Source organism: Oxyura jamaicensis, chromosome 2 (assembly GCF_011077185.1).
Source record: "Oxyura jamaicensis isolate SHBP4307 breed ruddy duck chromosome 2, BPBGC_Ojam_1.0, whole genome shotgun sequence".
Lineage (NCBI taxonomy): Eukaryota > Metazoa > Chordata > Aves > Anseriformes > Anatidae > Oxyura > Oxyura jamaicensis.
This window is the reverse complement of record NC_048894.1, coordinates 113,447,553-113,463,667: the sequence shown is the minus strand read 5'-3', so window position 1 is coordinate 113,463,667 and position 16,115 is coordinate 113,447,553. Positions and strand designations below refer to the sequence as shown.

Below are 16,115 nucleotides of genomic sequence, written 5' to 3'. Positions count from 1 at the left end.
AACTTGGTATCATCTGGAAACTTACTGAGGGTGCCCTCAATCCCTTCATTCAGATTTTTGATGAAAATGTTAAATAGAAGTGGCCCCGAGACTGAGCCCTGAAGGACAATGCTGATGACGGGCCATCAACCAGATTGAACTCTATGCACTGTGACTCTTCAGCCAATTCTTCACCCAGTGAACTGTATACCTGTCCACGCCATGAGCAACCATGTTCTCCCGGAGAAACTGTAGGAAACAATGTCAAATGCTTTACCAATATCCAGATAACATCTGCAGTCTTGTCCTTATTTGCTAAGCAGGTCATCTTGTCACAGAAGGAGATCAAGTTAATCAAGCAGGACCTGCCCTTTATAGACCCATGCTGGCTTCTTCTGATCAGTTGATTGCCCTCTGTAACAAGTTAAATGATCGGAGACTTTGCAGCAGTTAAATATGTGGAGAGAATGAAGTAAGGAATTTAAAGAATACCTAAAATAGGATTAAATGAGGCTATGCAGGGAAAATAATATACGTCATCCCTTAGTTAAGGCTTGCATATTCTCTTTAAAATGCCTTGTTCTTTAGTTAAAGTTACACAACCATTGAAATGGGGTGGAGGAAATCCCAAAGTCAAACAGTACTTCTGTCATTACATTTTCAGTACATACTTTCCAGAACTGTAACAGTCAAATAGTTTCTTTGTAAATCTGTGTTTATTTTGTATAAGTCATCAGTAGGGTTGGAAACTGGTTTTGGAGTGTCTTGGGTTGACAGTATAGCGTTTAGCTGTTTTCTATGGACTAGACAGCAGAGGGAGATGGAGATGCATGCTTTTTACCACTGTTTTATACAGGTAAGCTGTGAAGAGCTGCTTGATTCTGGAAAATAGATGTATTTGCAGATTCTGAACAGTGGTCACCTAGGATGCAAGAGTCTGCTTCACTCCCTGTGTTTCTTGCTGTGTTTTTGCTTGTTGCTTTTTGAGTGTTTTTTTTCCTCTTTACTTGAACTGCTTCTGTTTCATGGTGTCGTAACCACCAACAGAACTGTTGCTTCTGGCAATACAGCAATTCCCAACCAAGAACAATTTCACAGTAGACTTTGAGAGAACATGAATAAAACTGTACCCTCCCCCCTTTTTTTGTTCTATTAATTTATTTTAAAGTAAACTCCAATCTTAATGGAATTCTTCAAATAATTAAGTAAATCTGGATGGCTTACTCTTATTTTTTGGGGAAGGGAGGGGCAGAGGGGGAGTTAATTTCTGTGTGCTTGCTGACCTCTGCTTTGTCAGTTATTGGCTCTGAATTTTTTGCTAGCCTTTAAGGGTTTTGTTTGGATTTATTCAAACTTAAATGTCCTGTCGGAGAAACAAAGCTTCAGTAAAGGTCTGCATTAGAGAAGCACTAGATCTGTATTCGTTGACGTGTTTCTCAAGTTCTTTAGGCACTTGCTGGTAGATTGGTAATTGTGTTTGATGATACACGGTTATCTTAAGATTTCTCAGCTAAAATGTTAAGTCTGCTGACTGAGATGCAAGGACAGGTTACTTCCATTTGGTTCATTGTGGAACATGTATACAACAGGGATGTGGAACAGACAACAGGATGTAATTATTCCTGTTCCACAGCAGCATAACGTAGCAGAGCATTTGATTTTTTTTTTTTAAAGATAAAACATAGTTTCCGTAAAGTACAAGGTAGTGTAAAATGTTTCTGGCTAAAATTTTTATATACCTGCATTAAAAAAGAGAGAAAAGTAAATTCTATATGAACTTTACTTGAAAGCTCAAATGCACATGCTTTACTTTATTCCCACATGTGATCAATGTATAATCATAAATGTTAAACTTTTTTTCATTATAATCAAGGCAATTTTTGTCTGTCTCTTATTATAGACAGACTTTTTTTTTTTTTACACTACAGTGTTTTTATCTGCAAAACTAAGTAGGTGATTAAATATTTTTGAGCATAGGTTGCTGGATACAGTAGTTATCTCAGGTGATGTGAGGAGCTTCTTGCATCTTCTAGAATTTTGGAATTGGAATATAGAATGCTGACAGAACACTTAACAAATATTGACTCTGTTAAACCATTTTTATACATCATGTAGAAAGCTCTCAGAACAGTACAGAAAACACTTATGTACCTATCCTTTCCGTCACATGCACTTTGGGGGAAAATGGCCTTTTGCAAAAGGTAGGAAAAACTGCTAAATAAAGCTTTTGGCTGAATCAGAAACTCAAAGGCGTCACAAAGTGGTGTGTGGCCTAGTCAAAGCAAAAACCCTCACTAATAAAAACTAACCGGTACTTGTAGATAATGGCTTTTTGTTTGTTTGACACCACTGCTACGGTTTCTGTTTCTCTTCTGAGTTTTGCTTTCAAGAATTCAGTTGTATTAACTGAAGGTCAAAATATGACTGCATCCAAAATACAGCTATTCTGTCACTTGAGTTCTTTACCTCCTCACCATCACTTAAAGGACAGGGTAACTTCAGATTTCCTCAAACATCCATTCTCAGCTAAGGCTGTTGTTCAGTACTCTTTCTTTCTACTTTTTCTAGTAGCACCCATACTTGTGAAACACATTAGCATATGAGCGTGATTTAGTTTATATGAGGTTAAGTGTGTGCGAGTGCATCAGTTTCAGCATACTTTTTAAGTGATTCTGTTGCCTTGTATGGCTCTCTGCTTCCATTGCGGAGGGGTCTTGTAATGCACAAACTTACGGGTTATTTCCAGACAGGACTATTCTGTATGTGCCCCAGAACTACGCAAGATGTGCTTCTGGGCTGCTATTTCAGTTCTGTGGATAAGACTAGTGCTAGCCCAAAGGAAAATCCATGAAGTACTTATGGTATGCATGTTGACTTTTTAGCAGATTAGCAGAGTTTCACTTCAGAGATGATTGCTTTGGTAACACTACTTCTTAATGTAGGTGTAACTTGGGAGTTAGAGTGAATATAGACAAATCATGTGGTGAAGAAAACCAGTTTAAAACTGAGATTTAAAAATGGCACTCTGGTTTTATTTTTGTTTCCTGATATCTTTAAGAGCGTGCTGACCCAATAATTGGGAAGATTCTCTGAAGCTGAAAGCTTTAAGTTGTCCAATACTCCTTAAAATAAATAAATGGTTGCATGTAAAGATATCATCATTTCTGCCCATCTGATGGAAAGGAAAGACTTCTTACTTTCGAAGTACCTTCTAAAGTTAAAGGATTTATTATGGGCAGACCTGTCTGTTACATCTATCATATAATGCAAAAGCTATATTGATCAGGGTGTAAATTTCAACTTTTCTAGCTTTAATTAGTTTGTTAGTACAGTTTCAGGAGAAATCAAAAACTGGCATGACTAGTACACAATTTCAGAAGTGTAACTAGGGATAATACACAGCTTTGCTTCAAAGAAGCAAAAAACCTCACTCTAATGGTCCTTACTTTTTTTTAAAAAATAGTGAATGAATAATGAAGTTGTGAAGATTCTAGTTGGAACATTAAGCTTGTGATTTTTGTAGGTGTATGTTTGAAACTGAGCTTTGTAGATGACTTTGGACAGCAAAAAGATTTCTAATAATAGAAACAGCTTTTCTAGTACCAGCTGTACAGTTCGTAGCTATTGGAAGGCAACTCTGGGAGTGGTGCAATTCCATTGCTGCTCTCTATTGAATGTTTCAATTTAAAAAAGAAAAAATGACAAATGCAGCTATAGAACTTGACAGGGAAAAAAGGTTCTGCTATAACTGAAATTCAGTTCTTTCACACTCTATGATGAAATCCATTCCAATCAAGCTTATCTGTACCACTACTGTTACATATGGTTGAGATCTTCAAATTGCACCTAAACTATTATTTAAAGGGAGTATCCTAAATGTCCTTGTGGTCTTCTTGTGTGGAACATATAGTGCTTGCTGTGTACTGTGGCCCACAGAGGTTTTGCAAAGAGCTATAACGGGTCAACAAGCTGACTTTCGGTCTCAGAACTTTAAAAAGGCAAAAAAACAAAGGCAAAACTCCATTTGGGTTGGTGTTCTAGGATTTGAGCAACAAAATGCCACTCATTTAATTTTTAGCTTTGTTTTACTTTAAATGTGACGTGAGGCTATTATCTGTTTGCATATTCTTTAAGGGTACAGGTGCCCAAGTGAGTATGGGTATCCTTTTTTTGGTAGTTTTGATTCAATTTCTGAAGCTCCAGAGTAGAGGAGGAGTTTAATGCATCTTTCAACTTAGTATTTCTTATTAGATATCTCTAGGTAGCTTCATGATCTGCATGCAGATCTTCTTGTTTACCATTTGAAAGTGTTTAATTTCCTCCTGAAGCATTAGGTAAGAGAATCATGTGCTAAATGTCATAGAGCCTTTGTTCTAGCTAAATTGAAAAAGAAAATAGACTTTGAGCAACTGAACTTGAAGAAATTGATATCTTTAGCTGAATCTGACACCTAGAGGGTGACTGGAATTAATGATGGTAAATTGTTAATCTTGCTACCTTCCAGTCCTTCAATAGAGGTGTAGTATTAGAAACAGAGATTTTAAATATTACTAGTATACTGCACTTTCACCAGTAAATGTTCCTGCTGCATTTCATGATGTTTTTGTCTATTTGTAGAGATAAATCTTCGTATTTGTCTTTTGTAGGGTTTTAAAAAAATACTCGGGAGTTCTGATTGGGAGGACTTGGAACAGGTAATTAACTCTAGGGCAAACTACAGTGTGTAGGATATTGGTGTATGGTCAAAGAGGTTGTTATAAATTGAGATAAATTAAAATGAAAAACTATAATTTAAACTCCTGAAGGGTGGTGTTTTTCATGCTGTCAAGTTACATCAAATTAGGTACATACAAGGTTAGGGTGGAACTAACAAAATCATTCAGGGCTTAAAGTAATTTCGGGGGAGAGATACTACACAGTAACAATGAAATATATTTTAAGAAAGCTACTCTTCAAGAAGAAAGAACTGCAATGTTGACTTAAAACAAAACAAACAAAAAAAACACCAAAAATTGGCTTGTCTGGTATATCAGCAGAGGTGAACATTGATGTTTGCAGAACGCTTGCAGATTTCACTGGGCCCTGTGTGTATGTTTGAGTCAGGCTTTTGTTGCCTACGGTATTTGTGTTCAACTTAGAAGGTACAAGTCCCCATCCTTAAATGAAAAATATTACTTTGTGCAGTGTACTGTCTTATTTGTGTGTTTAAATCTTCCTTCACTTTAAGTAGTCACATTTATTGCTGCAAATTCTATTTTTTTTCTAAAGGTGGACTTCTTGTAGAATAGATTCATAAGGCAATAAAGAAGGTAGCCCCTTCCTCAATAAATCCTGCTTGCAAAACAGATTAAATGTTGAACAGAGTTCAACAGAATAGTGCTGTGATGCTGGACCAAATGTAGCCTGATTTGCCTCATTTGGTGTTGCATCTTTGTTATCTGATTTTTTTCTGCTTCAGAGATTGATTCTGCTTATAACATTAGGATGAATCCCAAGTAATGTCAGTGCTTTACTTGGGCTTTCAGCTGGGGACAGGGAAAGGCAACTGCTATGTCTACAAGAGCTTGCTATACAATTCTTGAGATACTCTGCCTTTTTAAATCTTTCTGTCATTGTTAGCATGTTTCCATAAATTTGTTTGCTTTACTTTGGATCTGTTCTGGGTAACTTGGTTATTGGCTTTTCTGTTGTGAACTTCACAGGGTAGGTGATAGTTTTTTTTTCTAGTTACAGCTTCTGAATAAGGGAACTAAGTGCTGTCCCTTTTTCTTAAATAATAAAACAAAACCAAAACGCAACAAATTACCACAACGCTAGCCTGCTTTTGTGAAACTTGCACAGATAGTGTTTTCACAATCAACTGTGAAATCTCTCTCAAAAGAAGGTAACTGATAACAATATCATTTCCTTCTTAGCATGCTTAAATACAAAAGTAGGATTATTTAAGCTTTAGACACGTCCATGGAATTAGAGTTCATAATAAACTTGTAACTTCTGTGACTGGATTTATTGTGTTGCACAGTGCATCATGCCAGTGTTTTAAATGTCATTCTGAATTTGTTTCAGGAGTTACCAGAAATGGCTCTCTTAAAGTTCTTTCGACCAGAAAGTACACCAGGACCTGCAAGACCAACACCAGAGCAGCTTTCCAATCTTATCAAGACGAGTCTTCATTACCCAGAGTCTTTCAGTCACTCTTTTCATCAAAAAAGGTTAGTAGAATATTTTCTTCAGAACCTTTTGAAATATTGTTAATTTGACATAAATCGTGTTGAGAGATGCGATGTGGATTATAGTACAGAAGACAAAACAGCATGAAATCTTGCTGAATTCTTAAACTTGCTGCTTAGGTAATACATAGGTAAAATGGAAGTTCAATGTAGAAAAACAGGCTGTAATATCACAGTTTGCAGTTTTAATGTTAACTGGGAATGTTATCAAACTTACTGAGAACAAAATAAATACTCTGGTGCCTTTGTGTGCATTTTGGTGGAGGATGTCAAAGGAGGAAGCAGCATAACTACTTTGAGGAGCTCGGCAGACAGTAAACAGTACTCTTAAATTAAAAGAACTGCTGTGTCTACTTGTCAAGATCAGCCATGGTTCTGACTTATGTCAAAAATAAAGATGATAATGGTTTAGATTGCTTGGGCTTTTCACCTGGAAGAATCTCAAAATTAACCTGTCAAAAAGCAGACTACTAGGGTGAATTAGTTAGAGCCTGCAAAAATGCTTGACTCTTCCAAAATGAAAGTGATCTGAACAATCCCCCTCCCCCAAATTGATTTCTAGACATGAAATGAATTGTACATGTAACATAAAAATAGCTATTTGGGTCTGAGTTTTTTTTCTCCTGTGAACTTTGCTGTGGTATACTTGCATTTGCTTTAATGTAATGCCAACAGAGGGATTTCTTTCCTTACAAAGTCTAACACTTTACAAGGTGTCATATCTTAATGACAATTATGAAGTGTGCATCTTTCCAGAAACAAGTTCATATCTTCATTATAGTTTCTAGTAGTTCTTGTTTGTCTAACTTAGAATATTTAAACTGTTAAGCAATGGCAAGGAGTTCCAGTGACACAAATCACTTCTTAGGTGAATAGAGCTATTTCAATGGCAATTTCTAGTGAATTAAGATGGTAATTATGCTTCTGCTAATTTTCCTCAGCAGGAAAGGAAGGTAGTGACTTCAGCATTGGCTTAATTGGCTCAATAGTTTTTTACATTGACTAGAGTTACTGACAGTAAGTGATGATATGTACACTGTCTCAGACTGTTGTATAATAGACAACTACATGTTAATTTTGCATGACCTGGAATTTCTTTTGACTACTTAAGTCTTATTCTGGGTAGTCTTTAATTATACTTTTTTCATTGCTGTGGAACTATTTCTCTTTGCAGCCTCTGTCTGGTGCCTGTCACTCTCCTACTTTCCAATTGTTCCCAGGCTGTTGTAGATGTGATGATTGATTTGCGGCATAAAACAACAAGGTAATGCATGTATGTTAATCAAAACACTTCCTGAGACTGCTTCCTAGTTTTAGGAAGTTCTGCAATTTAACTGCACAGAATATCTAGCATAAAATCTTTATAATAGTGGCTTCAGTGAAAGAATACAAGGTGATCAAGGCTTCATACAGTCAAATGGGAGTCTTCAGTCACTTCTCAATTTTTGTTTTGCTTCTGACTATATCTAAGAGACGACCTTGAACTCTAGTTTAAGTAGTTAAACTTTGCAGACCTTTTCTGGAAAAAAAAGTGGAAACGTTTTTGAACTTGCAGAATACCAGCTTTAGCAAACTTCCATTACTAAACCTATGTTGCTTTTTTTCAGTTTTAAAGTATTAAGTCATTTTTAGAAAACAACTTTCGAAGTATGAACTTGAATACTTTCTGCTGTAATGTGATTTAGTATCAAAAGTTGTCAAAAAGATACCTAAGGTTCTAAGATTGCCCCTAGTATTTTATCGGCTTATTCTTATGGCTTTTCACCTAGAATTGGAGTAATATGTGAAAATACTACCACAGGGGAAACATTTTGTGAATTGGTTCTAAAAGTTTTACAGATATTTCTGTGGGACAGATGGAATTCAGTATCATGAGGTACTGCTAATTTTCATTTCTGTTAAAACAAGGCAGTTTAACTCATATAAAATTCATGTGAACCATAATCCTAGATACAATGCTACCTGATTCATCACAAAATAAACTTGTGGGATTCCTGATTTGAATGATCTTGGGGGGAGGGAGGGTGGGGGAGGAAGGAGATGACATGACAGATTGAGACACATTGAGGACTTGTTTATGGGGAATGATTGCTTCTTGCCAACAGGCTGTCTAGGTGGTAAATGAGAAATTAAAGACCCAGAGCCTAATACACAACTATTTCTGTTGACATGATCTGTCTCTGGTTCATGGGACAAGCCTTAAGAATACATTATGCAGTAATTTTAAATCCTGACAATCTGTATCTAGTCTATTGTTATGTCATGGTTCCATAAAAGTTGGGAGTACACTGGAATTTATAATTACGAATAGATGTATAAATTTTTGTGTGGTGTACAATATAGTAAGAACGTAATATATTAAGAATATATTCAAGTCTTTTAAAGTCTGTACTGATCAAGTCTGTACGAATCCATATGAGCCAAAGGAAGAGTAGTTATAAAAGTTTGTGAGATTCACAGAGTAGTAAAAAATATTTGGTAAGAAGTAAAGAGGACTCAGTTAAATGGACCTGATGAGTGGACAGTGAGTATCTTTGCAGATCCCTAAGGTGACCTTAGGTTCTCTGCCTCATGGTGTGCGTGGTGGGAAAGAGGATATAAACATGCTGCTTTTTTGAAACTGTTTAGCATCTTGGTTAAATGTTAAGCACACTTCTGTCTGTATCTTTGATTGCTGTTATCTTTTAAAATCTAGGTTTGTCTTGCTAGGGAATTTGTAATCTCTTAATGATAAGGTGGGGGGCATGGAACTACAAAGCACAATTTATTTGGGGAAGGCAGTGATTTAAGGGAAATTATTATATGCAAGCAATGAAAAAGGCCCAGCAACTTTGAAGATTCCAAAGAAGACTGGCAGTTGGCACTCCAGCATCTGAAGACTGCTAGAATAGGAACTTAGTTTTCCAATTCCTGTCTTTTTGGTTAGTTTTCAGAAAGCATAAACAAGCATATTTGTAAGGGGCTAATTATGAAAGTGTGTTCTGAAGTTTTGGGAAAACTTCAAATTGAGGGGTTCATGTGAACTGCTAATGTTAGAAATACAGAGAAATAACTCCTGTTACCTTCTTTTTCAGCCCAGAAGCACTAGAAATCCATGGATCTTTTACGTGGCTTGGGCAAACACAGTACAAGCTTCAACTGAAAAGCCAGGAAGTCTATAGCTTGCAGCTAAAAGCTTGCTTTGTTCATACAGGTGTCTATAATCTTGGAACCCCCAGAGTATTTGCCAAGCTAGCGGACCAAGTTACTTTGTTTGAAACGAGTCAGCAGAACTCCATGCCTGCACTGATTATTATTAATAACATCTGACCACTTTCTGAAAAATCATACTAAAAGACAAAATAAATGGGATTCTTTTCTTATATTGCTGGTTGACATTTTGCTGCAGTTTTTTGAAATAGCACCTCAAACATCTAACTTGTTACTAGAGATTGTGTAGGAAAGAGAATAGCAAGACATTCAGACTACTTGTCAGTTTGTTTCTCAATGCAACGCACGTTGGACTGAAAATTCCTTTATCCTTTTATAATGTATTTCTTCTCCGGTAATTAAGATATTCATAACACAAAATAATCTTTAACTCCAAATCTGAACATATTTGTATGTCCTATGCCCTGTCAAAAATGCAGCTTGACTGCTGTTCCAACTTCCAGCATGGTGTGTTTAATATTTGTGGCTGTATTAGGATATGGTTCAGGAAGAAACCATCACTGGCTTTTTCCTGTCTAAAGCCATTAGTCATGATAAATCCCAACCTTACTGTGAAGTTCAATAGGGTATCTCCAATCTGTTCCTCAGTTCTTTAGTATAAAACTTTGTTTTGAGTTCTCATGTTTATGAAAGCTGATGACCTTTCAAGGTTTACATATAAGCCCCACCTATGGTGTTTCAAAAATAATTTCTTCAACCAGTTTGAGTATTTTTTTCTCATTCATCTCAGCACAGAATGCACTATTTCACAACCATGAGATTGTCATTTAAATTGTCACTTGCTTTATTATGTAACTATAACAATTGATCTGTTTTAAAAAAAAATCTACTCAAGATTTTCAAGAAATGTATTATATTTATAACAAATGTACTGTAAATAGAATAAAACATACACCATATTCACTGTATGGACTCCTGCCTTTAATTTTTTTTCCTTTGCATACAGCTTTGGCAACCTACTAGTGCTGAGTTTGTATATAAATTCAGTTGTGTACACTAGAATATGTTCATTCTAGTCCTTTTTGCTCTGAAGTTTCCATTGTGTCATGGTAGTGTTGGTATACATGGAAAATTGCAGAGGTTGCTGTAGTTGCCTTTTGAGTTCTCACACAGTGAGCAAGTCTCAGAATTCAGCTATCTGGGCAATATCAGTTAGTATGTGATGAGGATTATTTAATTTGAGTAGTAGCTGCTGAACGTAAAGAAGGCTGTGAAGTAATCAAGTGCAGCAAAACCAGCGTAGAGTTAGATGTGGCTTGTGATGGATTACCTGAGTACAAGGAAAAACTGAAGTACCTAAGGAAACCTAAGACTTCTGTCTGTCTGCTCTATCATGTGGCTGAAGGAAATTCCATCACAGGACAGCACTGACTTATGAAACAGTCCATCTGCCTTCAGAAGGTTTTTTTTTTTTTTTTTGACACCTTCTATCCAATACTAATATGCCGATTTCCAGGACTTAAATTCCTAAAAAGTCTTTGAATTCATTCACAGCACGTGGCCTTACATAGTCATACTTAATGACTATGGGCTGTGCTGATTTATCAACAGAATAGTTGAATATTACATAACAAATGTGCTGCTTAAGGGATGGAGTTCTTTTCTGCTATTGGGCAGATTTGAAGGCTACACTTCATAAATTTTTCTTGGCATTGCATTGTAGCCTTATACTATGTCACGAGTGCTCTGTCTTGGCACTCTTTTTAGGAAAGAGAGCATTATTTATGCCAGTCAGCTATCATGCTGTAGGCCATGAAGTCATATCTGATGTGTTTTCAGCACTTCTTTGAATACTTGAGTGGCAGAAGTTACATTATTCAGACAGGATGTTTCCACATGAGTTTTGTGACATGAGTCAGAATTTAATTGACTTTCAGCCTGTCAGAAGAAACTGCTAAGAAATATCTCGTGATTTGGAAGTTCCACTGTTGTCAAGAGTAGCCTTACTGCTTGCTTAATTAGCTGCTGCCTGGTGTAGTTTTTTGTCAGTGATCCGAACTTTTAGATTAAGTAAACCAGTCCTTGATGTTTCTATTGGTGTATATCTAGTTTTTTAAAACACTGTCATAAGATTACGTAGTTTGGCTTGAAGGAGCTACCAGATCAACCCTTCATGTTTCTCAGTGCTTATAGGATTAGGGTGAGCAACTGAAGTGGCAGGAGGCTAAAGGAGATGGAGTAATGTTTTATTCAGCATGGGTAAAATTAGCAGCCACCAGCATATAGTTATGAGATGCTTTTCTACGTCTGTTTATGTAGACATGAGATTTTCTTTTCCTGTGCATACCAACTGTTCCTAAGGAGTTCTCAACTAAGCAAAGCTAGGGGATCTAAGCTGTTTCAACCCTATAAATCTATAAATCAACCCTATAAATAAACTAGACTTTGACTTATGCTGTAGATATAATATCGTATAGCTTAAAAAAAAAAAAAAAAAAAAAAAAAAAAAAACACTATTTGCTTTCTCTTCACCCTTCAGTGAAATATCCCTCTTTATTCTTTCCTGACATGTTGCTTAAAAAGATACTGAGATTTTCAACTTGTCATACTCTAAGACAACAATGGAAGAGCAGTATTTGAGTCTAACTTTTTAAAGCTTGGTATAACGTTAGAAAAGGCTGCTGTTATGATGTGTCTGAGGAATGACTATTGTAAATGTTAAACCATAAACCAAAGTGCTTTATTTCCAAATCAACATCAGTTCCTTCATGCTGTCTTGTCAGTTGTGTAGATTATCACAGAATCGTCTAGGTTGGAAGAGACCTCCAAGATCACCGAGTCCAACCTCTGACCTAACGCTAACAAATCTTCCACTAAACCATATCCCTAAGCTTTACACCTAAATGTCTTGTAAAGACCTCCAGGGATGGTGACTCAACCACTTCTCTGGGCTGCCCCTTCCAATGCCTAACAACCCTTTTGGTAAAGAAGTTCTTCCTAATATGCGACTTAAACCTTCCCTGGCACAACTTTAGCCCATTCCCCCTCGTCCTGTCACCAAAGAGATAGTAGAAGGTGACTGCTGTCACTCAGGCAAAACTTGTGAAAGTGTGCAAGTCCGGCAGGATTGAAAAAGGAAGGGGCAGCTTTTAGAGAAACTTTGGAAAGGAGAAGGATGGGATCACAGTTTAAAATCAGATAAAAATGAAGAAACTGAGCAGCACAGGGCAAGCTGAAGAAGACAACATACTAATGCCTGTTCTCAAGGAGGAAAAAAAAAAAGTTTAAAAGTCTGTATTTGATATTGAAGCTATGTTTGATTTCTTGTTCAGGCTGTCAGCCACAAATTCTGGAGTCACTGCAGTTCGTGGTTAGTGAAAGATGGAACCTTCAGCTATTCTGTGAGCAAGCTCACTGGTTGACTCATCTTAAGTTTTTAACTAAACTCTCATGCATCAGAACAAGAAAAATAATCTTAGCTTTAAATTCAAGTCTAAATTACTTGTGATGGAAACACATCTTTAATATCTGTCCTAAACTGCATTTTTTAAATCTTGTTTAAACATTCAGTATATTAGAGTAAGACTTTAACTATGAATAAATACCAAAAAGTAAGCCATATACTGCAAATTCGCAGGATTCACAGTAACCATTTTTGTCTAATCTGTATATAAACTTTTTTTTTTTTTTTTAACTATCATGGTATTGAGTGCAAACTGTTAGTGTCTTACTAGGAAAATGTCTACCAATTTACTTTAAATACCCAAGTCCACCTGTAGGATGGATTTAGACATTCTGGAGAATGTTGGTCTTTCACAGTACAATTGTTATTAACAGATAATGTTCTGCTACTCAGCATGAGTGAAAAGCCTCGCTCTTTGTGCGAGTTGTTTACAACTCCAAATTTGGAAATCTGGATAGAATTGGTCTTTGTCATACAGTCCTCATTCTTACTAATAAGGAATTCTCTTCAGTCCACTTGATTTAGAAGTTATTTCCTAAAATTAAATTTAAACACTGTCATGTTTCTGAAATCATATGCTTGTATTGGAAAAAAATATATGCTGTCTCTAACCACGCAGGATCAGTGACATGTTTAGAATGATAAATTAGGGGAAAAAATGGGGAAAGCTGGTTAACGAGTTAAAACCATTGTGAAATGAACTCTTTTTTACAACTTCAAAACAATAAAAGTTTAACTTTCTAATTAGGTAAAAGGACATTGGACTAGTTTCCCTATCAGATCTTTGTAATAACAAGAAAGCTTTCCCAAACAAAAGAGAACTGCAATTTGATCTCCCAGAGGCTTTCAAAAATTGCAGTCAAAACACTTTGACTCTTGGCATTTTTTTTGGCATTCAGTTTTTAGTGATAAATAAGGTAGGGAATATCTTGTCAAAATCAAAAATAAAATCAGAATGCCTGACAGTGCTGTCCAAAAGTTTAGAAAGCTCATGGAAAAAGCACCATGCGTATATACTGAGAAGGTTACAGACAAATCACAACTAAAATGTATCCCCTGCGCTGGCTTTAAAGGTGCATAGGCTGTTATATGGAGGGAAAATGATCTTATTTTCATCTTTATGAAGAATCAGATGCTTGATGGAGGGCCGCTTTAACTCAGCTTCACTCCTATTCTTACAGCTCATATAGTTACTTTTGGTCCATGCAGTATGTGGGTCTGGCAACTCCTGTTCTTCCAGCAAAGTCGTCCAATTCCGAGGTAGAGAGAAGCACTTTGTCATATGCAGTCAAAAGATAATCATAGTTATTCATTCTGTGTATTTCAAACATAAAGTCAGCAGAGACGTACTTCTGATATTTTTTATCTTCCCGTAACTCAAGAACTGGTGCCTGAGGATTTTTGCAATGTATCAATAAAGGACATCCCAGATTCGTGAAGTTAGCTTTGATCTGTAGGTTGTCCAGCTGTGTATTTTCTCCAGCAAGAAACTGTGGGACATGTATCTTGTGGCTGATTGCATAACTGAATTTACTTCTCAGTGCTGTTTCCTGTAGGTGGGCAGGACACTGCAATAAGTGCAGGCATGTGGGAGCCACATCAGTACAGCCAATGACATTGTCAGGGATGTCCACAGTGGCAGTAGACACCTCTCCATCACATATGCCATCACAGAAGTCAGCCTGTGCAAAAGAAGAGACATTCTGCAACACATTCTGCTGCTCCAGAATTAAATGCAAGAATTATTGGATGTTTCTGTCATATTTAAGTCCAATTTCTATTACATTTGCATTGAAAGCCTGCACATAGGGATTGCTGACCGTCATCAAGTGAACAAACATTTTGTCAGGCTTGAGCACAAATACAGTTTTCAAAGATATTTTCATGCATGTCAAAGTAATAGACATTGTTCTGGAAGTTCCCTGTGAGGATCCCCCCAGTGCAGGACTGCTGAGATTTCCAGACTGCTAACTTCAAGCTGAGTTTGCATTTCTTGGTCATACAGCTGAGAAAAATTGCTGATCACAGGAATTAGCATGGTCAATCACCCTCTTTCTTCAAATAGTATCTGTGTTTTTCAAATCTATGCTCTCACCCATGGCAACATGCATCATGCTGGTGACAAGCCCGATGCTGCCACAGGAGACATCCATTCTGGGTCAAGACTACAATCTGGGAGGCACCTGTAATCACAGGGAGGAAACCATTGTCAGGGAAAGTAATGCTTTGAAACCTCTCTTAAGGCAGGACAGTCACCTCTTCTGTGACTGAACAGTTGTTAGAGGATATAGATAAATTACCTGTTTCCAGAATCCTTTGGGACAGGATTCTGCATACTCCAAAACTTACTGGTGTCTGCGGGCAGCAGGTGAAAGATGGTAGAGGTATGCTTGGACATATGTCTATTCATGGTGCCATTGTATCTGAAATTGGTCCCTGCCAAACAGCACTTTTAGCTTTCTTATATTGCTCTTGATCAATGTAAATGTGTAACTCCCATCCTTTGAAACCAAGATATGACTGTTGGAGACTGAGCGCCCGGTGTCGTAAGCAAAAAGGATCCAGCTGAGCTCCTTGCACTGGCAGTCTGCCCCTACGTAGCAGCAATGGGTGTTTGAGCATTCAAACATAGGGGAAGTGACTCCAGCTGATGGGACCCATCTGTCAAGGCTAAAGGTAAACCTGATCATTGACCACCGTTGTGACTCTGTGTGCACATAGGTGATAGTGCTGGTGACAGCTTCTTTGGTCTTAAGCTCTTCTGGTATGGGGAATGGTGAGAGGCTGCTCTCAGAAGCATCCATGCTGATGAAAACATCTTTCCCTAGGTACGTGGATACTTTTGGCTGCCCTTTAGAACCAAACCCTTCACAGGGGTGCTGCTGGTTTCTCATGTTTCTTCCACCCTCTCTTCAGCAGCATGAGGGTAGTGCTGGTACTGCCAGGGTAGGCAGGCAGAGGGGAGAGGGGTGGCATTGCCCAACCAAATGGAAGTGGGAAGTAGAAGATGAGAGAGAATTATACAGATGCTAGAAGTGACATAAACCTAAAAAGGTAATAAAGAAGAAGGAAATTTGGGAGCTTTAAACTTTTAGGGCAAGCAGTACTGCTCTCAAACAAGGTCAGAACTAGGACACCCATTCTGAAATAAAGCAGTTGTCTATCCAGGCAAGCAAGGTAAAGACAATAAGGAGGTGTCATGAGAAGCAGAGGGTAACCACAAAGAAGCATCCGGTAGGCCAGGGGGTGCAAGATTAAAATACAGGATGATGCAGAGAACTGGAGACAGATGA

General features: G+C 37.3%; 1 protein-coding gene across 4 annotated transcripts in view; it reads left to right on the top strand.

The window, feature by feature from the left end:
* TRAPPC8 (trafficking protein particle complex 8) overlaps positions 1-10,327 on the top strand; it is a 50,684-nt gene extending 40,357 nt beyond the window's left edge. For 2 of the 4 annotated variants that reach the window (XM_035317552.1, XM_035317554.1), the window contains 4 exons: positions 4,626-4,673; positions 6,046-6,191; positions 7,384-7,473; positions 9,284-10,327. In XM_035317552.1, coding sequence (XP_035173443.1) covers positions 4,626-4,673; positions 6,046-6,191; positions 7,384-7,473; positions 9,284-9,518 — 519 coding nt within the window. In that variant the 3' untranslated portion in view covers positions 9,519-10,327. The remainder of the gene's footprint in view (positions 1-4,625; positions 4,674-6,045; positions 6,192-7,383; positions 7,474-9,283) is intronic. The other 2 variants (XM_035317553.1, XM_035317555.1) reach the window with 1 other exon arrangement.
* Positions 10,328-16,115: the final 5,788 nt, after the last annotated feature.